Source organism: Kogia breviceps, chromosome 20, assembly GCF_026419965.1.
Source record: "Kogia breviceps isolate mKogBre1 chromosome 20, mKogBre1 haplotype 1, whole genome shotgun sequence".
NCBI lineage: Eukaryota > Metazoa > Chordata > Mammalia > Artiodactyla > Physeteridae > Kogia > Kogia breviceps.
In genome coordinates this window covers 30,190,057-30,215,010 of record NC_081329.1, presented here as the reverse complement: position 1 = coordinate 30,215,010, position 24,954 = coordinate 30,190,057, and the positions used below count along the sequence as shown (strand labels likewise).

General features: G+C 43.2%; 2 protein-coding genes across 5 annotated transcripts in view; one reads left to right on the top strand and one right to left on the bottom strand.

Annotated features, from left to right (window-relative positions):
• Positions 1-6,401: 6,401 nt before the first annotated feature.
• SMIM19 (small integral membrane protein 19) lies at positions 6,402-20,939 on the bottom strand. The gene is made up of 4 exons (XM_059049157.2): positions 20,660-20,939; positions 16,558-16,695; positions 14,913-15,037; positions 6,402-8,466 (listed from the first exon to the last, which is right to left on the bottom strand). Exons 2-4 carry the CDS (start codon positions 16,689-16,691, stop codon positions 8,402-8,404), a joined length of 324 nt encoding a protein of 107 aa, XP_058905140.1. The 5' UTR covers positions 16,692-16,695; positions 20,660-20,939; the 3' UTR covers positions 6,402-8,401.
• The window catches only part of SLC20A2 (solute carrier family 20 member 2), a 108,055-nt gene continuing 103,357 nt past the window's right edge, over positions 20,257-24,954 (top strand). For 2 of the 4 annotated variants that reach the window (XM_067022534.1, XM_067022539.1), the window contains exon 1: positions 20,257-20,822. The gene's annotated coding sequence lies outside the window, so the exon portion shown is untranslated. Of the gene's footprint in view, positions 20,823-20,844; positions 20,909-24,954 lie in introns of those variants that run through there. The other 2 variants (XM_067022541.1, XM_067022537.1) reach the window with 2 other exon arrangements.

The following is a 24,954-nucleotide window of genomic DNA, read 5'->3' as shown; positions in this document are numbered from 1 at the left end:
ATTAAGGACTAGTGTTTTTAAAAATCTTGTTAACTCTTTTGAAGCATACTTGATTTGCCGGCATCTTTTTTCCTTTTAATAAACGAACAAAGCATATATTTTACAAACATTAAGTTAGCATAACTAAGAGTTGTTATTAATTCTATTTCACCATGGCAACAGGCCACAGGCTATTAAGTAAGGCACCTAAGAAGTAGCCAAAAACATCTAGAACCGTAAGTAAATTACAATGCAACTAAATAAGCAAATTTTGAGTAAGTAACCACTTTGATTCACTCATCATCTGTAGATAAATGAAAATCTGCCTTTGGAACTGGCATTTCTAAAACCCAATCTCCAGTCGTCTGCAGAAAACATCACGGGTCTTGAAGATGAAAAGAGAAAACTAACTCTGATGATCAAGAGTCTCAAGGAAGAAAGGGAGCAACCCCTTTCCCAAAAAAGATTTGCTGATAAAGGCCTTGATAGCTCAAAACAGGTGCCTGAAGTTTCTTTGCAATTAGCCAGGCCAATGTCCCTTTCTGTGTCCTGGACTGTTGACATATTTCCTCAGCCTTACTTGGTTTCCAATCAACAATGCTTTATTGATTGATATTTTGCTGATATATAAGACAGTAATGTCATTAGATTTTTAAAAATTTTTATTTTATATTGGAGTAGATTTACAATGTTGTGTGCTATTTTCAGGTGTACAGCAAAGTGATTCAGTTATACATATACATATATCCATTCTTTTTTCAGATTCTTTTCCCATATAGGATAGTACAGAACATTGAGCAGAGTTCCCTGTACTATACAGTAGGTCCTTGTTGATTATCTGTTTCATACATAGTACTGTTGTGTGTCTATGTTAATCCCAACCTACTAATGTATCCCTCCCCCCCTTCCCCTTTGGTAACCATAAGTTTGTTTTCTATGTCTGTGAGTCTGTTACTGTTTTGCAAATAAGTTCCTTTATATCATATTTTTAGATTCCACATATAAGTGACCTCATATATTTGTCTTAGCCTGATTTACTTTACTTAGTATGATAATCTCTAGATCCATTAGATTTTGCTTAAGAATTATAAATTGTGGGAGATGTTGACTTTAAGTAAATTCAAAATGTGATGCTGTGGTAATCTACCAAACCTGAATGTAACAACAGAGAAATTAATCTGTAAAAACCTGCACCATGACTACTCTTTCAAAAGCCGGAATTGGTCCACTACAGATTTTCTGAAACCAACTGGCGAATCTGTAGGTTACCTGCAATCCCTTCACAGCCCCAGGCCAGCTTTGTTCCCTTTGGAATTCAAAGAGCTTTGCATTTGCTGGCCTTTACTGTTAGGGTGAATGAGTTCAAGAAATCACAAACCAATTAAAATACTGGTGTAGCAAAACAAATTTGGAAAGGCAAATGTGTAACCACACACACAAAAAAGGTTAATGGTTTGCTTTTTTTGACTTTCCTTGGGGCCATTTTCATTGCTATGATGAACTGAGATTTAACTACCAATGTTTTTTGAAGAATAATTATATATATATATTTAAAATTGTAACACCTTAAAAATATATAGTATACTTACTGTGCTCTGGGATATTTTAAGGAAAATGAATCCATCCTTTTTTTTTTTTTTTTTTTGCTTTTGGGAGGGTATTAACATGATACAGCTCACGTGGTAAAGAAGTGAGGTCTCCTGCCATCAGCATGTGAGGCAGCCACCTTGGAAGCAGCCCTTCCAGCCTTCGGCTGAAGGTGACCCCACCTGAAGGCTGACATACTCACTGCTACCTCGAGAGACCGTGAGCCACCCAGAGACCCTGTTCTCAAATTCTTCAACTGTGAGAAAATAAATGTGTGTTATTGTAAGCCACTAAAAAAATAAAATAAAATAAACTACTATATGTTGTTGGAGTTTAATCACTGTCACCAAGTATACAGGACTTCTAGCAAGGACTGCAAGGATGGTAGAAACACTATTACTCTCTTGCACTGGGAAAAAATAGAAAACTCTTAAGACAGCTTTATTCCATAGGCCTGGCTGCCTTCTTGGATGATTTAATTAAGTGATTATTTGTTAAACACCTAGAATTTTTAAAGTATCCACTGTAGTGGATAAAGAAAAAACTTGACAGCAGACTATATGTTTGTCAGAAACTGCCTTTTCATATACCTGCCTTCATACCTCTCTCTGTTTGCCCCTGGAGACATTTCTTCCCATTTAATCTTTACATTTCTCAGTATTGCAGAAGTTCAGGGCTGGAAGAGTCAATCCCGCTGTTCTCTTGTCCTCATTTGTAAAATGGTAACCAAAAGCTCATCTCTCTTCCTACCTCACTGGGATGAGACAGAGCTGACTGTTTTAACAGATACAAAACCGTAGAATCACTCTATTTAGGGATTCCAATGCATTTAATCATTTTGGTGGGGAAGAGGTGACATTCTGATTGCTAGAATTTGAACTAAGATGATGGAGAAGGACAGAATTGGAAGTGGTAGCCAAACGAATAGGTGAAGTTTAGTTAATTGCTTACATAATGATTTCAGAGGCCGTAAAGGCTCTCTTATGCCTAACAATTAAACTTCTCTGTAATGTCTGAAAACTTCATTCCTTTCCAGCTGAAGGCTCTCTCTGTTAAAATGCAGAACAAACACCCTGTTTCATCAGTCATTTATACTTTTGTGGAAATGTGTTTTAGATTCTTTCTTGGAATAGATTTTGTTAGACAGAAGGATATTGGAAACTGTGTGAAGAAGTAGAGACAAAAGAAGCATAATGTTGTCCAAGACACCTTCAGACACACTGCCTGTTTTTCAGTTTTGCCAATGATTGGTGTGATACAAAAAATAGATTCTGGTTGACTAAGAAATTGACTGACAAATACTTTTTCTAGAACTTAAAAAAGGAATTTCAGGCTTATAGAAAGGTTAAAATAGTACAAAAAGTCCTATATACTCTTTATTCCCACTTGATAAGAGCCCCTACTTGCTCCATCATTGTCTTTCCCCAGCTGGTCATTCATTATGCCTAGACTTTGCTTAGATTTGAGTTTCCAGCTGCTATCACTTCTCTTTTTTTTTTTTTCCCCAAAGAACTTCCTTTAGTATTTCTTTTACAGCAGATCTGCTGATGATAAAGCCTTTCAATTATCATTTACCTGAAAGTATTTCATTTATCTAAACATATTTGTAACAGCTACTTTGAAGTCATTGTCTGATAATTCAACATCTGGATCATCTTGGAGTCAGTTTACATTGACTGTTCTTTCTCTTGATGGACCACGTTGTCCCATTTCTTCTCTTGACGGTGGATCACATTTTCCTGCTCTTCTCATTATTATAATGTTTGATTGTATGTTGGGCATTGTGGACGATACAGTGTTAGAGACTCTAGATTCTTTTATCTTCCTCTGAAAAGTGTTGAGTTTTGTTCTAGCAGGTAATTAATTTGGCAGGATTCAAATTGTATCTCCAATGGTAGGCAACAGCTGAATACCTTGCTTAGTTCTTTCAGCCTTTCAGCTGTTTGTTTTCTGCCAGTCTCCTTAGGGTCTCTCACGTAGATTCGTAATTCAGGGATCAGCCAAGGACTTGGCAGAATTTACATATATATTTTGGGGTGCCCCCTTCTGGGGTTCCCTTCTTTCTGTGATGTTCCCCCTCACTTTTCAGTCTAGAAGCTCTGAACACTGCCCTGTTCCTCAAACCAATTTCACTGTAGCTTTTTCCTTGAGTTCTAGTTATTCTCAACTGGTGGACTAAGAAATACCTTCAGGCAGAAAACCCATATAAACACAAATCTCAGCCAGTGCCGTTCCTTCTTTCAAGCGTCATCTTCTTCCTGGTTTGTCTGCTTATGGTTTCCTTCAGACAGTTGGTTTTATGTTTTGTTCGGAACTCATTATCTGTAAGGGAGTTAGTCTGACACAATTATTCCTCCATTACCAGAAACAGAACCTACAAACACTTTCTAAAAATATAAAAAATAGGGACTTCTCTGGTGGCACAGTGGTTAAGAATCTGCCTGCCGACGCAGGGGACACGGGTTCGAGCCCTGGTCTGGGAAGATCCCACATGCCGCAGAGCAACTAAGCCCGTGCGTCACAACTACGGAGCAACTAGAGAAAGCCCGCACGCAGCAATGAAGACCCAACGCAGCCAAAAATAAATACATAAAAAATATAAAAAAATAAACATCAATTCTGTAAATTGTTGCCACTAAATTAATTATTTCAGCAACTACCTACCAAGTATTTACTTTGGGCTAGTTACTGTTCTAGTACTGGGTGCTAGAAAGCATTTCAGATGTAAGATTTATATTAGCTTGTAGTCAACTTAAATGGGCCTTTTTGTAAAACCTCAAGATTAAATGTTATTGAGAGACACTTGCAATCCCTTCCCCCAAAATGAATATAATAAACATACATTAACTTGTTATGTCATAAATACTTTACATTTATGTGGTGCATTTTTTTTTCAGATTTTTGAGGCCAAAGGCATTTGCAGTTGAGTTTAATAACATCAATATTGGTTGCAGTTAAAAAGCCCCAACTTTCTTCAGCTAGCTTGCAATTTGTCAAAATTTTGTTTTCATACAAATCTCTGGGATGGAGTCACTCTCATGTAACAGTGAGACCTCTGTCATTTCTTGATTTGGAAAAGAAGAAACTTTGGAACTAGAAACATCAAAAATAAAAGACGCGAACAGCACAGTGGTCCTTCAGTATCAAATTTGGTGCTGTACGGCTACAAATAACCCCAGACAGTGATTGGCTTCCCCTTTGACTTATCACCTTCCTACCTCGGGTGTGGAATTCTGCATAAATGGCTTTAGCTTTTCACTATATCTAAATAAAATAAAGGTCAGCATACACTCCAGTGCTAAAGGTCACTCGTTTATTTTGGGGCAAGAGGTCCAGGATAGAAGAAAGATGACTTGCTGCTGGAAGTTTCCACGTTCTTCCACCTCCTTAGTTCTTGGCTTAATTCCTCATCCCCACTCTTAAATCCTCAGTCAAGACCTGTCTCGCCCAAAGAGACTGATAGGAGGCTGAAGAGGGACAAAAAGACAGGCGGGAAATGTTTCTTGCTTTGTAGTTTTGTGTGAGTCTGGCTCTGGATTTATTAGGGTGTCAAGTGGGAAACAGTTTAAGACTAAGCTCCAGTCCCTCTTCCATGAGCCTCACTATTTTGCATACAGGTTGAATATAAGCCAGGTGTCCTTTTTACTTCCGGTTCTCCAGCACCTATTCCTAGTCTGTCATTAGAATCAAATAGCCTATAGGGGATGACATATGGCTAGCACAGAGTTTGTCCTCCGTAACTGTGTGTTGAACGAATCACCTGGCTCCCTGTAATATGCTTTGGTCCCTTCTCTCTCTCTTTTATTAAAATATTTATTTATTTATTGGCTGTGTTGGGTCTTCGTTGCTGTGCGCGGGCTTTCTCGAGTTGTGGTGAGCGGGGGCTACTCTTCATGGTGATGCACGGGCTTCTCATTGTTGCAGAGCACAGGCTCTAGGCGCGTGGGCTTCAGTAGTTGCGGCACGCGGGCTCAGTAGTTGTGGCTCACGGGCTCTAGAGCGCAGGCTTGGTAGCTGTGGCGCACGGGCTTAGTTGCTCCGCAGCACGTGGGATCTTTCTGGACCAGGGCTCGAACCCGTGTCCCCTGCATTGGCAGGTGGATTCTTAATCACTGTGCCATCAGGGAAGCCCCCTTCTCTCTTTATATTTTCTAAGATACATTTATTCTTTTTAAAAATTTATTATTTTATATTGGAGTATAGTTGATTTACAATGTTGTATTAGTTTCAGGTGTACAGCAAAGGGGTTCAGTTTTACATACACATATATCCATTCTTTTTCAGATTCTTTTCCCATGTAAGTTATTACAGAATATTGAGTAGAGTTCCCTGTGTGATACAGTAGGTCCTTGTTGGTTATCTATTTCATATACAGTAGTGTGTATATGTTAAACCCAAACTCCTATCTTATCCTTCCCCCACCCCTTTCCCCTTTGGTAACCGTAAGTTTGTTTTGTAAATAAGTTCACTTGTATCATTTTTTTCGATTCCACATATAAGTGATGTATGAAATTTGTTGATTATTTTATATATAGTACTAAGATACATTTATTCTTAATATCTGAAATTATTTTTATTACCATTTTCTCTCTTATTTTGACTCAATAACTGTATTTCCGACATTACAGCAACTTCACCCTAAACTCTGCGTCTCGTTTTCTGATGAGTCCTATCGTGAGTTCCACCCGAAACGGTGTGGGGTCACTAGCAAGCATCTGTGCCCCTCGGAGCAGCGGGCTGGGCCCAGCTGCGCACCCAGGGAGGCCGCCCCTCCGTGCTCACCGCGGAGCATCTTATGCAGTAAGGGAGAGAAATGAGGAAACAGAGAACACAAGTGTCACTGACCTGTTTTATTAGTCATGGCTTTTTTCTTCCAAAGAAAATAGTTCCATGGAACCGTTGGTGGATTCCGGGGCAGAAGCAGGATAGTCAACTGGTGTCTCTTTGAAGTGTGGCTGCAGGGCATCCCCCGCTTTCCCAGCTCAGCTGTGGAAGCAGAGAGGAAACTTCAAAGGCGGACTTGTTGTTGATCCTGCTGATGGAGGCGTGACTCCCATCAGCGGGCTTTAGAGGAGAAATGGGGAGGAATCTTCCTCTCTCACTTGCCGGAGTTCCACTCTCACCAAATGATCTGTGAGGTTTTAGCCGTGGCTGTCTCTGTCTAGTGGATGCAAATAAAAAACCATCGCGGTCCATTCCGTTGTGATTGATATTTATTTAGGTACACTGTACAAACCGGCTGAGATAGCCAGTTCTCGTGATCTGTCCAGATGTGTGCCACATATCAGGGGCAGCAGGTAAACCGCTCCCGCTCCTGATTACACGAGAGCAAAGCAAAGTTTAAGAAGATTGTCCCCTTGCTGCTCTGCTATCCCCAGGTCACAACTGTAACTGTTTACAATCCTTCAGTTCGAGGATTCATTCTACATACAGGCTGTGCATTCAAACTCATCTGTGAGTTAAGAAAGAATTACTCCATTTGGCCAACAATTCACCTTGTACGATATATATATACACTTGAAACATTTAAACTTTAAAAGTAAATGCAATTTCCCTGGAATGATTTTATTTGATCTAAACCTTTTCATTTAAGATTTATATTCTTTACTTCATAATTATACAGGAAAGGCAATAATGCTTGAAATATTAACTCTAACTCTTAAAATTATAGTTTTGATTCGAAAACGAATTTATGGACAGTTACACGGACAGTTGAACCTCCCTGCCACTATCTCCAACCGGCTTTTATTTAAATAAGTATGAAAAACTGGGCGAAAACGTTGCAATGTACAGTACAAAAATGGTACAAGATATGAGAGTCTGCAGGGAAGCTTATTATGCTAAAAAAGCCTAAGAAACCATAAGTTACATTAAAGACTGACGGTCACATGACCCAAAAGCAAGCCGCTGACACCAGTCAGAGGTGCCCACGTATTGTGCAGTGTAGCCCCAGCATGGCCGAAAGAAGACTCTTCTGGTGGAAGAAACTCCTGGGAATACAATTGAGGGGAACAAACTCCAGTCACAGAAAACTTCTACAGTTAGCAGGGGGGTGCGCACCACAATTTCACAATGCAGAAAAGACAGTTTACTGTGCAAATTCTGAAGTAGCAAAAACGGTTAATTCGGTGAGAGGTAACACCAGCCATAAGCACACACGTTAGTCCGTTATCCGTATTATATTTATCCCAGAACACAGTCGAAGAGGAAGCTATTCCAATGATTAGATTTTTTTTTTAAGTTGGCAAAAGAGTTCCAAAGTGGCATCAGCTCCAGACTCTTGCTCCCAAAGATGTGTTTTTATTTCCTGATTGTATCCTGAAGGGATCGAAGTCTTCACAAGGTAAAGTCACCGTCTCTGGTGATAGTCTATCTTCCTAGGTACGTGCAGACTCTGTGTTCAGGCCTGTTGAGGAATTTCTAATTTGTGCAACAAATGATTTGGAGATGAGGTTTAAAAAAGTGAAACAGGGCTTCCCTGGTGGCGCAGTGGTTGAGAATCAGCCTGCCGATGCAGGGGACGCGGGTTCGTGCCCCGGTCCGGGAAGATCCCACGTGCCGCGGAGCGGCTGGGCCCGTGAGCCGTGGCCGCTGCGCCTGCGCGTCCGGAGCCTGTGCTCCGCAACGGGAGAGGCCGCAACAGTGAGAGGCCCGTGTACCGCCAAAAAAAAAAAAAAAAAAAGTGAAACAAAACACACCAAAAAATTGGGGAAAAGTCACAAATAAAATGATTTTATGGAGACAGAAGTTTTAAAAAATGCTGCCCATGATTTAGCAGCGTGAGGAGACTGCACTCTTGAACAACGATCATTTCTGCTGCTCATTTTCTGAGATTTCATTCCAATGAAAGCTGTATACTGTCAGCTTGGCTCTGTGGCTGCTGATAATCATACTTTCTGGCTGTTGAAAAACAAACAAAACAATAAGCAAGAAAAAAGGAGATACGATTAATAAAATCGCAAAGTAATTATGAGCTCCCATCATTAAATCACAGTCCTGATTCTCAATAAAGAATTAGCTTAGAATTAAACAATTTTTTATTCATTAGAGGAAATTTATTATACTTCACAATCCTCTAATTTCTCAGCAGTGCTGATATCCATTTTCGGATGTTTATTATTATTGTTTTGTACATCAGCATTAGTCAGAGCATTGAAATATAGAGTAAACACGAATTAAGCTACTACACTTAAATTAACATTTTGTAATGTCCTTCTTTCTTATTCCCCATCTCCACCTCAAGAAGAGTTAATAATAATGCTTTTGTCCACATCATAAGGAATTTGACTATATTTTAAATGACAAGCCTAAGAGATTTACTGAACATTGTCATTAATATAAACTAAAGAAAAAACAGACTTGCAACTCTGTGTTCTTTTTGTGCTTCTGAGAAATATTGATTGAAGGTCTTAAACTGAAACTACAGAGAGTGCAGGGCTGAAGTCTTTGCAAATGTCATTCACTGCTTGGCTTTCAAACTTTCAGTCTCTTCATTAAGTTTTTACCAGCCAAGGAAGAAATACTATTTGTTTATATACTCAGGGAGAATCCAGATTATTGTGGCCGAAAGCTTTACAATTTGGGGAGTCCTCTTTAAGGAAAAGAATTTTGTTTGCTATTTCCTCTTGAACCTCCAGACTAAGTCAGGACTGGACATGCCATCAGCACTAAGAATGATGCAATGTGATGGGACTCTTTATTCTTCAAATAAATTTATTTATTTATTTATGGCTGCATTGGGTCTTTGTTGTTGGGTCTTAGTTGCTGGGCGTGGGCCTTCTCGAGTTGCGGCGAGTGGGGGCTACTCTTTGTTGCAATGCATGGCCTTTTCACTGTGGTGGCTTCTCTTGTTGCAGAGCTTGGTCTCTAGGTGCGTGGCTTCAGAAGTTGCGGCACGCGGGCTCAGTAGTTGTGGCTCACGGGCTCTAGAGAGCAGGCTCAGTAGTTGTGGCGCACGGGCTTAGTTGCTCTGCGGCACGTGGGATCTTCCCGGACCAGGGCTCGAACCCATGTACCCTGCATTGGCAGGCGGATTCTTTCTTTTTTTTAAATTTATTTATTTTTTATTTTTGGCTGCGTTGGGTCTTTGTTGCTGCGCAGGCTTTCTCTAGTTGCGGCGAGCGGGGGCTACTTTTTGTTGCGGTGCGCAGGCTTCTCATTGCAGTGGCTTCTCTTGTTGTGGAGCACAGGCTCTAGGTGCGTGGGCTTAGTAGTTGTGGCACGTGGGCTCAGTAGTTGTGGCTCATGGGCTCCAGAGCGCAGGCTCAGTTGCTCTGCGGCACGTGGGATCTTCCCTGACCAGGGCTCGAACCCATGTCCCCTGCATTGGCAGGCGGATTCTTAACCACTGTGTCACAAGGGAAGTCCCTGCGATGGGACTCTTTAAATGTGCAAATACTCACTATTTACAAGAACAACGGCTTCCAAAGATGTCCACATCCTCATCCCCATAATCTGTGAATATGTTACCTTCTGAGGCAGAAGGGACTTTAAAGATGTGTTTACGGTAAGGACCTTGACAATGGGAATTACCCTGGATTATGTGGCCTAACCTGATCACAGGGGCCCTGAAAATCAGAGACCCTTTCCCGGCAGAGTTCAGAGAGAGAGGGAACTATAAAAATGCGAGAATGATCAGAAAGATGCAGTGCTACTGGCTTTGAGGCGAATGAAGCCACAAAGCAAGCAACGTGGGTGGCTTCCAGAAGCTGGAAAAGGCAAAGAAAAAGCTTCTCCTTTAGAGCATCCAGAAAGAAACAGAACTCTGCCGACACCTTGATTTTAGCCAGTGCATCTGCTGCAGGACTTTTCCTCTCTAATTGTAAGACCCGTGTTGTGTTAAGCCACTGAATTTGTGGTAATACAGCAGCAACAGAAAACTAACATGGCCTTACAAATACAGGTGTTCTGATAAATCTCATTTTATGCCAGTCTCATCAAAGAAGAAGAACAGCTGTACACTGGCTTTATAATTGTATATGTTATACTACAGAATAATTTTGGATAGGATCTAACTTCTGATTTTTGTTTTGTTTGTTGGTTTTTTGTATTTGGCTGTGCCTCCAGTCATGTGGGATCTTAGTTCCCTGACCAGGGATCGAACCCGGGCCTCTGCAGTGAAAACACCGAATCCTAACCGCTGGGCCACCAGGGAACTCCCACAAACTTCTGTTTTGACTAGGCATCAATGAAAACCTAACTCTTTACTTATAATTTTCTATACAGAGCTTCTGGTTCCCTGCTTTTGTTTTTTAAATACTTAAATTTTCTTAAGGATATTTTTTTTTTGAGGTGAAATACAAAAACATAAAACTCGCCATTTTAACCATTTTTAAGTACACAGTTCAGGGACATTAACTACATTCACACTGATGTGCTGCCACCACCAGCACCCTTCTTTGGATCACCCCACACTGACCTCTGTCCTCATTACACAGTGACTCCCTACTCCTTCCTCCCCCACTCCTGGTGACGATTCTGTTTTCTGTCTCTGTGAATTTGCTACATAGAAGAGAAATCACACAATATTTGTTCTTTTGTGACTGGCTTCTTTCACTTCACGATAAAAATAATTACAAAGCATAATGTCTTCAAGGTGCATCCATGTTGTAGCATGTGTCAGAATTTCCTTCCTCTTGGGACTTCCCTGGTGGCACAGTGGTTAAGAATCCGCCTGCCAATGCAGGGGACATGGGTTCAAGCTCTGGTCCGGGAAGATCCCACATGCCGTGGAGCAACTAAGCCCGTGCGCCACAACTACTGAGCCTGCTCTCTAGAGCCCAAGAGCCACAACTACTGAGCCCGTGCTCCACAACAAGAGAAGACACCACGATGAGAAGCCTGCACACCACAACGAAGAGTAGCCCCCGCTCGCTGTAACTAGAGAAAGCCCACGCGCAGCAAAGAAGACTCAACGCAGCCAAAAAAAAAAAAAAAAAAAAAAAAGAATTTCTTTCCTCTTAAAGGCTGAATAACATCCTATGCACATATAGACCACATTTTGTGAATCCATCAGTCAAGGACACTTGGGTTGTTTCCATCTTTTGGCTACTGTAAATAACGCTGCTCTGTTACGTTCAGTTTTTCTTTTTTAAAGAATCATCTTTTTTTAAAAAAATTATTTTTGGCTGCGTTGGGTCTTCGTTGCTGCACACGGACTTTCTCTAGTTGCGGGGAGCGGGGGCTACTCTTCGTTGCAGTGTGCCGGCTTCTCATTGCGGTGGCTTCTCTTGTTGCAGAGCACCAGCTCTAGGCACGCGGGCTTCAGTAGTTGTGGCACACGGGATCAGTAGTTGTGGCTCGCAGGCTCTAGAGCACAGGCTCAGTAGTTGTGGCGCATGGGCTTAGTTGCTCCGCGGCATGTGGGATCCTCCCGGACCAGGGCTCGAACCCATGTCCCCCGCATTGGCAGGCGGATTCTTAACCACTGCGCCACCAGAGAAGTCCCTGTTACATTCAGTTTTACTTCTTATTCTGAACTAGTAACACATGAATGCAAAAGGGACAAAAGAGGAAACAGAGAAGGTGTACCTTCCTCCCACCTGATTAGTCCTGCAGCTCCTTTCCCCAAAGGAACTGCTGTTACTACTTCTTAGGACAAAATTTATGCTAAAGAAATTTCTAGAGGTTCTACTTGTGTAAAAAAAAATATATATGGTTTTTCTACTTTTCACCTGAAATTCCACTCCACCCGAGACATATACCAGTAACATCTTGCTGATCACTCTTTGTTGCTTCTTTCTATGTGTGCCCGCAAACACACAGACATCTTTCTTTTAAAAATATCCAATCTTTTCCCTCAAGTCCCACAGTGTTCCCATCAAGGTAATGAATGTTAATAATCTGATGTGTATCTTTCCATGCCTTCCTCCAGGCTTGTGTAATTATACAAAACATTTTTAGAAACAACCCAGTCAAAAAATGGGCAAATGATCTAAATAGGCATTTCTCCAAAGAAGACATACAGGCACGTGAAAAGACGCTCAACATTGTTATTTATTAGAGAAATGCAAATCAAAACTACAATGAGGTATCACCTCACACCAGTCAGAATGGCCATCATCAAAAAGTCTATAAATTATAAATGCTGGAGACGGTGCGGAGAAAAAGGGAACCCTCCTACACTGTTGGAGGAAAGGTAAATTGATACAGCCACTATGGAGAACAGTATGGAGCTTCCTTAAAATATTAAAAATAGAGTTACCATATGATCCAGCAATCCCACTCCTGGGCATATATCCAGAGAAAACTATAATTTGAAAAGATACATGCACCCCAATGTTCATTACAGTTCTGTTTACAATAGCCAAGACATGGAAGCAATCTAAATGTCCATACACAGATGACTGGATAAAGAAGAGGTGGTGTGTGTGTGTGTATATATATATATACACACACAATGAAATATTACTCAGCCATAAGAAAGAATGAAATAATGCCATTTGCAGCAACATGGATGGACCTAGAGATCACTGTACTAAGTGAAGTAAGTCAGACAGAGAAAGACAAATATCGTATATCACTTACATGTGGAATCTTAAAAAAAAAAAGATACAAATGAACTTACTTACAAAACAGAAACAGACCCACAGACACAGAGGACAGACTTGTGGCTGCCAAAGGGGAAAGGAGTTGGGGAGGAATGAATTGGGAGGTTAGGACTAACATATGCGTACTACTGTATATAAAGCTACTGTAGAGCACGGGGAACCATACTCAATATTTTGTGGTGACCTATAGGGAAAAGAATCTGAAAAAGAATATATATATATATATATCTGAATCACTGTGCTGTATACCTGAAACTAATACAACATTGTAAATCAGCTACACTTCAATAAAAAAAAATTCTATAGAACATTTTTATTACATGTAGATAGGGATGTTTTGGTCATTTGATTTTAAAGGAGCAGTACCCTAGTATACATATAATTACATCTTGCCTTTTCTCATTTAATGATACACCGTGGAAACCACACGTCATTTTTTGTAAATGGTGGCATCAAAGGCTGTGGCTTGGATGTACAATTCATCCTGGCTCCTTGCCCTTTAACCTTTGTTTCTTCTCCACCACTTACTCACAGGGTTTAGTACCACCGGACATGTTAATAACCTCTGCCCTGGAAGCCTTCCTGTGCTGCTATGGCTGCAGCACATAGTAATTTAATTGTAAAGAAGTGACCGCAAACTCTATAAACACAAAATCTCAAACCCAAACCAAGGGAGGTTCAACTCAACGTCCCCTCAGCCAGATCCCCAAAATGCTCTTGGCCACCTCAACGCCACTGCACACAAGGGAAGTGCAAAGGAGGGAAATTCGAGAAGGGTGAGACAGCAGCCTCACAGATCGTTCAGGCATCTCATTTCTGCCATATTTTCAAAATGTGAAACGCGTTGCTAGGGCTCTTCTCAGGGTCTTGGAAGGGCCCCCAATAAGTGAAGTGCCCTGAAACACTAACTTCACGCAAACCAGGTTTGCTGACACTGTGTTGAGCATCTCAAAAAGGCCCTACGTTTTCATTACCAGCTATTTCTTTCTTAAAAAAAATGTTTTTTTCAATTGAAGTATAGTTGATTTACAACGCTGTGTTAGTTTCTGGTGTACAGCAAAGTGATTCAGATATACATACATATATTCTTTTTTTAACATCTTTATTTGAGTATAACTGTTTTACAATAGTGTGTTAGTTTCTCTTTTACAACAAAGTGAATCAGTTATACATATACATATGTTCCCATATCTCTTCCCTCTTTTGTCACCCTCCCTCCCACCCTCCCTATCCCGCCCCTCTAGGTGGTCGCTAAGTACAGAGCTGATCTCCCTGTGCTATGCTGTAGCTTCCCACTAGCTCTCTATTTTAGGTTTGGTACTGTGTATATGTCCCTGCCACTCTCTCACATCATCACAGCTTACCCTTCCCCCTCCCCATATCCTCAAGTCCGTGCTCTAGTAGGTCTGTGTTTTATTCCCGTCCTACCACTAATCTCTTCATGACATTTTTTTTTTTTTTTTTTAGAGTCCATATATATGCGTTAGCATACGGTATTTGTTTTTGTCCTTCTGACTTACTTCACTCTGTATGACAGACTCCAGGTCTATCCACCTCATTACAAATAACTCAGTTTCATTCCTTTTTATGGCTGAGTAATATTCCATTGTATAGATGCGCCACATCTTCTTTATCCCATACATATATTCTTTTCCATTATGGTTTATCACAGGATATTGAATACAGTTCCCTGTGTCCTTATCAGCTATTTCTGATAACCTTTGCCAACGAGACTCAACCCCAAAGAGTCTATTTTAAATATGCTTACGTATGTAATTGAGCACAGGATATACTTACAGATGGCGTACATTTCCAGTTGCTGTCTTAAACGAATTTTGCTTATTGTGTCATAAAAGTTGGGCTCTGACAGGGTGTCTGTTGGAGGCGGCACAGTAAATATTCTCATAATTTTCCTTTTATTTCTAAAACACAAAACCAAGGCAGAAACGAGATTCGTATTCACGGCTGTAGGACTGGAACATTCACACGATCGTAGTAACCAGAAGCTGCATTAAGGACGTAAGTGGCCCTGAGTCCATCATCTTCTATTTTGTCCCTGTGAGATGCTTCCTGGCCTCAAGTATCCTTTCTTTCACTAGAAGTATGAAGCTGTACGCGTACAGTCACAGGGTTCTAAGAAAGAAAAGGCAGCAGCTGAACACGCCCACTTCATACAACAAAGTGTCTCCCCTCAATCCCTGCAAAAAAGCCCTGTTGTATGGAAAAATGCTGAGACAAAAAGAGTGTGATTTTTTTTTTTTTCCCTCCCTCTCATGTCATGCAAATAAAACTAAGCTATCGCGGGCAGAGAATAAACGGAATGTGAGCAGACCTTAATTCTGAAAAACAATGGATGAATGATTTCTTGAATAGAGTGGCATGGCCTTAGTGGGCTCATCTAGTTAAAATTAACAACAGCCTGTCTCTGCCTTTGAAACAGTGGGGTGGGGAGGAGACGGTGGCTATTTTTAGGGGAAGGCTGTTACCTGCCAGCGGCTCCCTCATGCTCTGTGGAGGCCTCCTTTTGCCTCCCCTCCACCCCCAGGCCCACCCGCTCCCCCCGAGAGTCCAGGCGGCCAGCGGCCCAGGGGTCTCAGGTCCGGAAGGACGAGCCTGCAGGTCCCGTGGCAAGTACGGGTCTGAACTGTTCCCCAGGCCGAGGATCAATTATTCTTGGTTGACTAATTATCTGGAACTGCCTTTTGACCTTGGTAGAGGACACCTCAAAGCACATGGCTACCCGCAGGAACAGCTCAATCCAACTACTGCTGTTTTCTCCTCTTCAAAGCACGCCCCTCAGCGTGCAGTTTTTAACTGTACTTGAAGGAAAGGAGCCAGGGAGTGTGGGAAAGAACAGGTGAATTACGTTACAGCATCTGGAATCACAGCAAGAAACATTTATTGAGGATTTACACCACGTGGCACGTCAGGGACACGCAGGTTAGATAAAAGTCCTTGCTCTCAGGGGACTGAGTTTTGGGGGATGGACAGACAAGTAATTGGATCATACCAATATTACGCACAAGAAACAGAAGGGAAGGCTTGAAATTTGCGAAGACACAATTGCTGAACACAGAGCAGTTAGAGTTTGTGCATTTCAGGGACGTTGGCCCAAAATATGTGCTCATCCAAAGGTGACAGTGAAGCTGGCTGAATGAGAAAACTGAGCTATATCAGAAATGATAGAATAGGAGTATAGAGCATCTGGTCTGGGTGCCAAGAGCTGCACTTAAATCCCCATCTCTCAGAGCAACTGGGTTTTCCCAGCCAAATCCTGGTGTCCAGTATGTGAGGGCTGACCCGACTAGACAGTGATTTCACAGCAGGAACAAAAATGCTGATGAAATTACTTTTGTGCATTTAACTTAGATCAAACAAACAAACCTGCAAAACTTGTAAACGCCCGGGGTTCTTATCAACCCTGAGAATCTAAAGCCTTTACCTCTTGGCATACATGAAGAGCCCGAAGCTGGCAAGGATCACTACGAGGTACACGTTGGTGGCTTCATTCCAGGCCTCGTGAACGCTGTAATCGATAGAGCCCTCGTCACCCATCACTCCGTAACCGCCAGGCATGGGGCTGTAAGGCAGCAAAGAGGGCAGGGTTCCTTTCAGTCAGTGATGGCGTGACGGCGGGACAAGGGCTGGCAAACAGAGGGCCTGCTGGCCAGCTCCAGCCCCCTGCCTGTCTTTGTATGGCCCAGGAGCCAAGAATGGTTTTACATTTCTAAACAGATACATTTTAAGCGGGGCATCTTCCATTGTTGCCTCACAGCCCTCAAAGCCTGAAATGTTTACCATCTGGCCCGTGAAGAAAATGTTGGCCAACCCTGGTCTAGATCGCTAAGGCATGGAACACATTTTCGCCTGTTTCTGACTTTGAAACACCACAGCTCCTACATAAAGGTTCAAACTCGGGATTAAAAAAATCATATTTCTAAAAGGATATGGGTTGAAATGTCACTGCACGGTTTCCAAACAGTAACTATCACCCAGACGAAAGCAACTGAATACTTAAAACAGAGGGCCACACAACTGGCTGGGATGCTAAGAGAGAAGGAGAGCGTTAGACTCGTGACGGCGGCCTGGATGAGATGTGCCAGCCAGGACCGCGCTCTTCCCCAGGCCCCTGACACACCTGGAAGACGAAAATGTCTGCAGCTTTATCTAGTTTTGGCCTCCTGGCCCACTGTGGAAGCTATGGGATAAAAAGTTACTTTTTGCTATTTACACAGCTGTGACTTCTATTCAAAGGAAATGCATTCTTTGGACATTCCCACAGAAAATGAATGGTAACAGAAAGTGTATCAAGTAGCAAGGGAAAGAGTACTGGTTTCTTGTTCGCATTTGGGAAGTTCATTGAATGTTTCCTTAAAGAGAAAGTTCTGCTCTTGTGTTAAATCTGAACTAGGTAAGTCTAAGTAAAATGACCTAATATGTGAAAGAAATTCAGAAGTGTTGTTTTAGATACTCTGTCCAAAGGAGAAAAACTGAACAAATGACAGGTTATAACTGCACTGTAGTTTCTACTAAGATAGCCATTTTCTAATACCGAGAAAAAAAGGATCTGGAATGTCCAAGAAATTGTTTTGCAATTTTTTTCTAGACATCCTACAACAGTGAAGGGATTGCAGAAATTCCTCCACTGAAATATCTTGCAATCTGTCCTGTGAGCCTCCAAAATGTTTTTTTTTTTTTTTTAAAGGAGAGTGATGGTCTCTTTGTTTTTTGTTAAATATTTATTTATTTATTTGGTTGCACTGGGTCTTACTTGCGGTAGGTGGGCTCCTTAGTTGCCTCTCCAGGGCTCCTTAGTTGCGGCTCACCGGCTCTTTAGCTGTGGCATGCGAACTCTTAGTTGCAGCATGCCTGTGGGATCTAGTTCTCTGACCAGGGATCGAACCCAGGCCCCGTGCACTGGGAGCGTGGAGTCTTATCCACTGTGCCACCAGGGAAGTCCCCCAAATGTTCTTTAGTGTAGATTTGGCTCAGTAAGTTAATAAGTGTATATTAAGGGCAGAGTCTTGTTTTCTCTTTTACAGTTTGCCTCTGCATAAAATGAATGCAATTTCCTTGGGGTCTGCTCCCAGGCCAGGTGGCATGTTGGCCCCGTTCTGGCACCTAAAGTCTCTGTCAGACGTTTGCGGGCAGACTGTATTAAATGGCCATTTAACTTAAATTCTAGACATTGAGGGCAAGAGTCATTCCTCTGAAACATCTATTGGTGTCTGATGAGCATAAAGATTGGTCTTTTAAAAATCAGCCAGAGAATAATAAAAACAGAACTTAAAACTTTATAGATGCAAGATCTAAATATTATTAAATCATTAAACATACCCAATTCCTAGATACTAAAGATCGGCTATGGATTTTGTTTTTAAGAGAGTGGGAGGCACAGGGGGATTTGGCATTATTCAGAGTTTCAATTCTTATTCCTTAAAATTGAACTCCAGAGTTTCTCTGGATGTAACATTATTCATAGTAAGTAATCAGCCTACCTTAGGAATGGAAACTTTTGGAACATCAGAGACTCTAACTGTCTACAATTTATGGAATCTAGAATTTTTTTCTAGATTTTCGTTGGTGCCAAAACATAAAATAACGATGACTGTTTTTGGCCATAAGGGATGACTTCAGAGGTCTGATTTGAGGTGCTGCGGAAGGGCCGGCATAGCCATGCAGTGACAGTGGCATGTTTCAGGACTGGGAGTTACTAACAAATTGGAGAAGAAAAGGGGAACCGACTCACAGTGGCTACTGAAACATTTTGCAGGGGCCCTTTATCTGACACACTGTGAAAGTATTTCCTACCTGTTTTCTAACATCTGACTGGATCTGAGCCAGGTGAATTTCTTGCTTCAGTGTTCCACAAAATTCTGTTCATGTGCCACTCAATAAATGGTGTATTCCTACAGAGCTGTCTTCCTCCTCCTACAAATATGCCAGTTTTTCATTATGTTTAGAGAAGGATTCGAAAATTCTGCTGACCAAGAATGGTGAAATTTTACTGTGAATTATACAACTTGATTGGTGCGCAATGACACTTCTGTTCTGGGGACGCGCACTTGAGTTATTTTTAGTAGTATAGTTGTGAAAGACTTGCACCGAGGGTAGGCCTTTCCTGCCTGGTCCTCCGTCATGGCCAATGGCATGCCTTTGTAAGACTGCCAGGAATAAGGAGTGGTCCAGTACAAAGTCATAGTACAAACCACGGCTCCCATGTGGCCTGAACTATGACCGGTCCCCTCCCAGCTCGCCACAGTCTAACCAAGTGTACACACGCACACCTGCTGAGCGGTACTGCACACCTCACAGCCTCCCTCTAAGTCTAAAGCACAATGCCCAGGGGTGTTACAGTGGTTCGTTCCAGGCAAGTTAATGGGTGTTTCAGCAAGACCACCATGTGCTTGGATTGTCATTCAGGGCTTTTCTGAGAAAACTGCACCTTTTCTCATCGTTTTCCTGTAAATTAATGCTTGAACTATTTCAGTAAGGAGTTGCTAGGATGAGCTGAACATAACTATCCAGAGATTAAAATTGACAAAATGTGACAACTGGGGCTTGATTTCACTTTGACAAACTTTTAAGTAGAGAACTAGTACTCTTCTCGCGATCAAGCGGCTGTATCATGAAGTTTTAAAATTATTTCCGTATTTGGGGTTCCCGATGCCATGTCTAGGTGGTTCAGTTTTGAGGATCACTTGTCATCACGTCTTGAATCTTATCCACTTCGTCTCTCACTTAGAGCTTTGATATTTTGAAACAAGTTCAGATTGGAGTCACTCATACAGTTCTACGAGCTCCTTACAACACAACCCATCGCATCAATGTGGTTCTCTCCCTCAGTCCTCTGAAACGCTAAAGGCTTGGGTTGCTGAAGCGGGAGGGTACAAGGTCACAGGCCTTCAACCAGCAAGACGAAGGCAATTAACATCTGAGGGGCCTGTGCTGGGCAGTCCACATATGCATTTAATTGTCACCATCACCCTGCTGGAAGGTGGAGCTTTCACCTGGCAGACGACGCGGGGTTGGGGCCTGGGTACACAACTCGCCCCAAACCACCCAGGCTAGCGAGTCGCACGCTGGACTCCCAAACGTGGGCGCTTCCGGCCCTGCCCAGACTCGTGAGACCTGCCAGTCCCTGAAAGAGGAGCAGTCTAGCGTGCAGGCAATGTAACCCCCACCCTGGCAGGCAGCGGGGGCCGGAGCCGTCAGGGCTCGGCCGCCGCGGGGTGCGCGCGGTGCGATCCTGAAGCGCGCCCGCTCCACCTCCCCATCCCCCCCATCCCCCCCATCCCCCCCATCTCCCCATCCCCCCATCCCCCCATCCTCCCATCCCGGGTGCCCTGCGCTGCGCAGGCGGCGGCTTCCGCCTTTCGATCCACGATTCTGGAGCTGCGGGCCTCACTGTTCCCTCCCGCCTCGGGCGCGGCGGCAGAGAAGCTGGGATTGCCGGGCGCTGGGCTGGGGGCGCCCTCGGGCTCCCTCCCCTCCCTCTCACCCTCCCCCCGCATGGAGGGGCGGGGCGGGGCGGGGCCACTCACGCCGCTCGCTCTGCAGGCGGCACGCGGCCCGGCTGCTCCGCTCGGCGCTCTTTCCCCGGCAGTCGCGGCCGGACGCGCGGAGCCGGTTACCGCACGGACCGGACGACCTCTGCTTCGTCATTTCCTGCCGGCCCGGCGGCTTCCGGATGGAACGAGGAGCCAGGTCTTTCCCCCCCCGCCCCCCCGCCCCCCTCTCAGTGTGCGAACCGGAGGGACGCCGCGACGGCCCCGGTGCCGCCCCCCGGGCGCGTGAGTGCAGCCCGGCTCCCTTCCCCGGCCTCGCGGCGCGGCGCTGGCCCCGCCCCCGGCCCCTCCCCGCGACCCCGGGCGGCGACCCCGGCGGTGGGTCCGGCCGCCCCCGCCTGGAGTCCACGTGGGTCTGGCCGCGCGCGCGGGAGAGGGGACAGGTCCTCCCGAGAGCGCGAGCAGCTTCCAGCCCCACCTCGGCGCGCCCGGGCGCCGTCTCGGCGTGGGAGGGGGGAGTGTGAATTGTCCCCGGGTCGAGATTAAGCTGGAAACGCGAAGATTTTCCTTTTTCGTAATGAGGGCATAGGGTTATTTTTAATATTTGCTTAGGAAAGCACGTGCTCTCACTGGCTTTGCATTTTCCCTGTCATAATAAATGATGCGTGGCCGAGGCTATTGAAGTGTTCTAAAAACTGGATGTGCCCAGGATGCTGTAGTCTTGTCAGTTTAAGTGACTTTTGGATATTTAAAATTTTTGTGTGTAAGGACTTGCAAAATTATAGCATGAGACAGGTAATGAATTTATGTAGGATGAGTACTGAAGTAATCAGATTTCAGTGGTTGGCGCAGCCTTGCAAATCAATGGCCACCTGTCCACGTGCTTGAGGTCTTAACTCTTCATTTTGAGCGAGTTCTCTAGGATCAGCTGACTGCTGATTATAATTCATACTAGACCATGTAGAGGTTGTATCCTTAATTGATAAGCAGAGATTAGAGGAAACATTTAACATCCCACCCCTTAGCCAGCTTTCTCTGCTTCTTTGTGGAACATTTTGTTAAAATTAAACTCACCTCTGTCTGGATGAAGAGCATTGCTTGGTACATAACATAAAAGCTTTATTTCTAGTAGTAACACATATTAGTTTATATATATTATATATACATAATCATGTGCATAACTTTATAACTGTTTAGTAGGATTACAGAGTTGGAAAATTAGGAACGATAATAATGTGCAATGTTGAGTACTGATTGCTTGCCAGACCTTTGCCAAATGGTCTACATGCTTTATCTCATTTAATCTTCCGGATAACTTTTTGCATAAACATAGGTTGCTTAGAAATACTTGAGTACACGAGTTTGATTTGAACGTGTCCAAATGCGGAATATGTACATTAATTGCTTCTGTTTCTGTTTTTTGTAAAATAAGGGTGTGGGCAATATAAAATGACTCATGGGATAATTTAATGTGTTTTTCAAGTTGGAAGAAGGCTTTCCATTTGCACAGAACTGCAATTAGTCCCTTTATTGGGGTATTCAATAGTTTCCAAAGCCCTGTGTCGCTTCTTTATCAGAGTTCCCATTACGTGTCATTGTCACCCAATGAACAGGCTATGCTTGGATGTTGGAAAAAAGTAAATGTTGGGAAAAACCATAATGGTCCCTTCTGAAAGGTGCCCCTTTTCCATATATAGTTTCTAAGCAACGTTCCTAATTAAGAGTTAACGAATGACAGTCAAACAGGAACGTGATTTTCCTGTACCAAACCAAGGAAATAAAAAACTGGGTTGGCTGTGAGTCTAACTTTCATGGGTATGTAAATGTTGAGAATGTTAAGTAATGTACATTGTAGGGGTTCTACCTTACTTTTCAGTTTGCCTTTACATGTCTTAAACATATCTTGAGTCCAGTACTTTGTGCATGAAGAAGTTAAGTTTTTTACTGGATTTAACTGAGTAGTTCTGACTTCCTTTATCAAGAAGTTTATTCTGTGTTTCCAAAGATACAATGTAATAATTTGTGTAGGCGTAACAATGATGAGAATGATGGTGGGATCCAGCAGTTTGCATCTTGGGAGAGTAGGATCGGGTGAGAGGCCTGCAGAGGATGAGCGAAGTGCTTGGAAATGTGTCCTATTTGTGATTAGAGCGTATTGGACTTAACGCATCTTCAGATGGTGGTCCGTCATCGGAGAAGAAAGGAGTGAGAATGCTTTGCCAGTCGGTATTTATAAGAGGGTTCCTTTACCTGAAGGCGTTCTCTTCTGGGAGGAGATGAGTGGACGGATGTAGGGAGAAAAAGATGCATGTGTTAATTACTTCCACCCATCGTGACTAACTGATTCCTGCCAACACATGCATCTTCAGGCACTGTGGGCAGCCACTAGTAGAAGAAGAAGGGAAAAGGGCGGGAGGAGACAAAGCACAGGGCTTTAATGAATAGGCTTTCATCTGGGCAAAATTGAGCAGCTGGACCTCCACAGCCTCTATTACAAAAACTGTTCCAGTAATACTGACTGTGTGTGTGTCTGTAAATCTCTTAATATGTTATTTGTATCCAGAAATATGGAGAATATCTCTTTAATGTGCTTCATAAACAATGGAAGATATTTAGAATACAGTACATGAAAAGTTATTAATTTCTGTATGTTTGCCATTGTTGGAATCCGGAGTGACTATGATGCCAGCATTGGCTCCTGTTCACGAGACATTTAAGCTGCGTTGTGTTTCATCGGGTTGGAGGACAGGCCCTTCTTCCTTACTTCAGAACTTGGCTCTCACGTGGAGTGAGTGCCCTTTTAGGTCCCGGGGTGCAGGGGCCGTTTCTGGGTCCCTCATGGCCGTATTCCAAGAGCCAAGGACAGAGGCCGGCCTACGGAAGGTGTGCAGTAAATATTTGTGGAATGAGCAGATACACTGGAATCCTCTCTCTGTTCCCACCTGTTGTGGCAATCCAAGTCACCTCTAGGGGCAGGGCCGCTGCAGGCTTGCCCTCTCCAGAGTCCCAGCTCACAGTGAGCCCTTTGAATGGTAGCTGTTTAAACCACATACTTTGGCATTTAATCTTTTATGGCTTTATATTGTTGCATGAGTGTTTCCTGTGTTTTGTTTCCCCACCCAAAATACAGGCTACTCAAGGCCAGGGAATACATGTTTACACAGGTCTGTGTTTGCGAACTTCCTTGTTTATCCAGTGTAATAATTTGTACCGAGTAGATTTATTTTTACCGATTGAGTGAATATGAGGTGCCATGGGGGGAACATCAGAAATATTCAAAATGTGGTCCCAGTCCTCGAGTAGGTAGTTATTTCAGTTGGGCAAACGTTGTGTACACACGTGGAACGCTACAAGAATTTGGAGTTGCATCAAGCAAATAATGATGGCTAACATTGATGCAGTGCTGAAAATGTGCTTTTACGTGTCAGTGTATTCGACTCTCACAACAGTCCTTTGACGTAGGTACAGTTATAATCCCATTTTTCACGTGAGGAAACTGAGCCACAGGGAGGTAATTAAGTCACCTGCCCGAGACCACAATGTGAGTAGTAAGTAGGGAGGTGGGATATGAACCCAGGCAGCCTGACTCTTGAATCAGTGGGGGCTCTCTGGGGAGTTTTACTTTATCAAAGACAGAAAAGGGAGCTAAAAGTTGACCCTAGTTTCTCAGCCGTAAAGGAAGCTCTTTAAAAATGTCAAAGTAGCATGCATGGTGGCAATGACTCTGAGCTGCAGAAACAACGCTGGATTTTTCCAGGCAGAAGAGGTTGATAACGAAATGGTGGAGGGGACTGTAGTTTGAAATGACTGAAGGCAAGAGGAGAAAAACCAAATTTTGAACCTCAAAGCTGAGGGGGGACTAGGACTCTTGGTAGGTGTTGAATTCTAGGACAGTGATTCACCAGGACAAAGGGCAGTGACTGTTTAAGACACTAATTCAGTGTCAAATAACTCATGTGAAAGAACTCTTCTTTTTTAAACACTTTTAAACCCCTGGTGACTGTAATTTTCCAGGATTGGAGCATTACTGAAGGCTTCTGGTGCCCATCTGTACGTTTGCCTTGTCCTTTTGTGAAATCTTGACCCACTTTTTCAGCTTGTCTTGGACAGTAGAACATACTCTCGGGGCCCGGAGGCCTCTTCCAACCAAGTAATATTTCTTTGGTGGCAGAAAACTTAACGGCACTGTTGGTTTGGTGACAGACCTGGAGTGAGGTCACTTTGAAGCCATGTGGACTTGGATGCGGGCCTGCAAACAAAATCCAGCAAGACGAGGGAAGCGCGGTATATACTCCGAAAGCCCAGTTTTGTATCCCTTCAGTTGGGAGCTG

Coding starts and splice junctions, on each gene's coding strand:
- SMIM19 (XM_059049157.2), bottom strand. CDS start 16,691: ATGCCTGGCGGTTACGGAGTGATGGGTGACGAGGGCTCTATCGATTAC. Junction 15,038..16,557: donor CTCTTCATGTATGCCAAGAG/GTAAAGGCTTTA, acceptor TTTGTGTTTTAG/AAATAAAAGGAAAATTATGA. Junction 8,467..14,912: donor ACTGGAAATGTACGCCATCT/GTAAGTATATCC, acceptor GTTTTTCAACAG/CCAGAAAGTATGATTATCAG.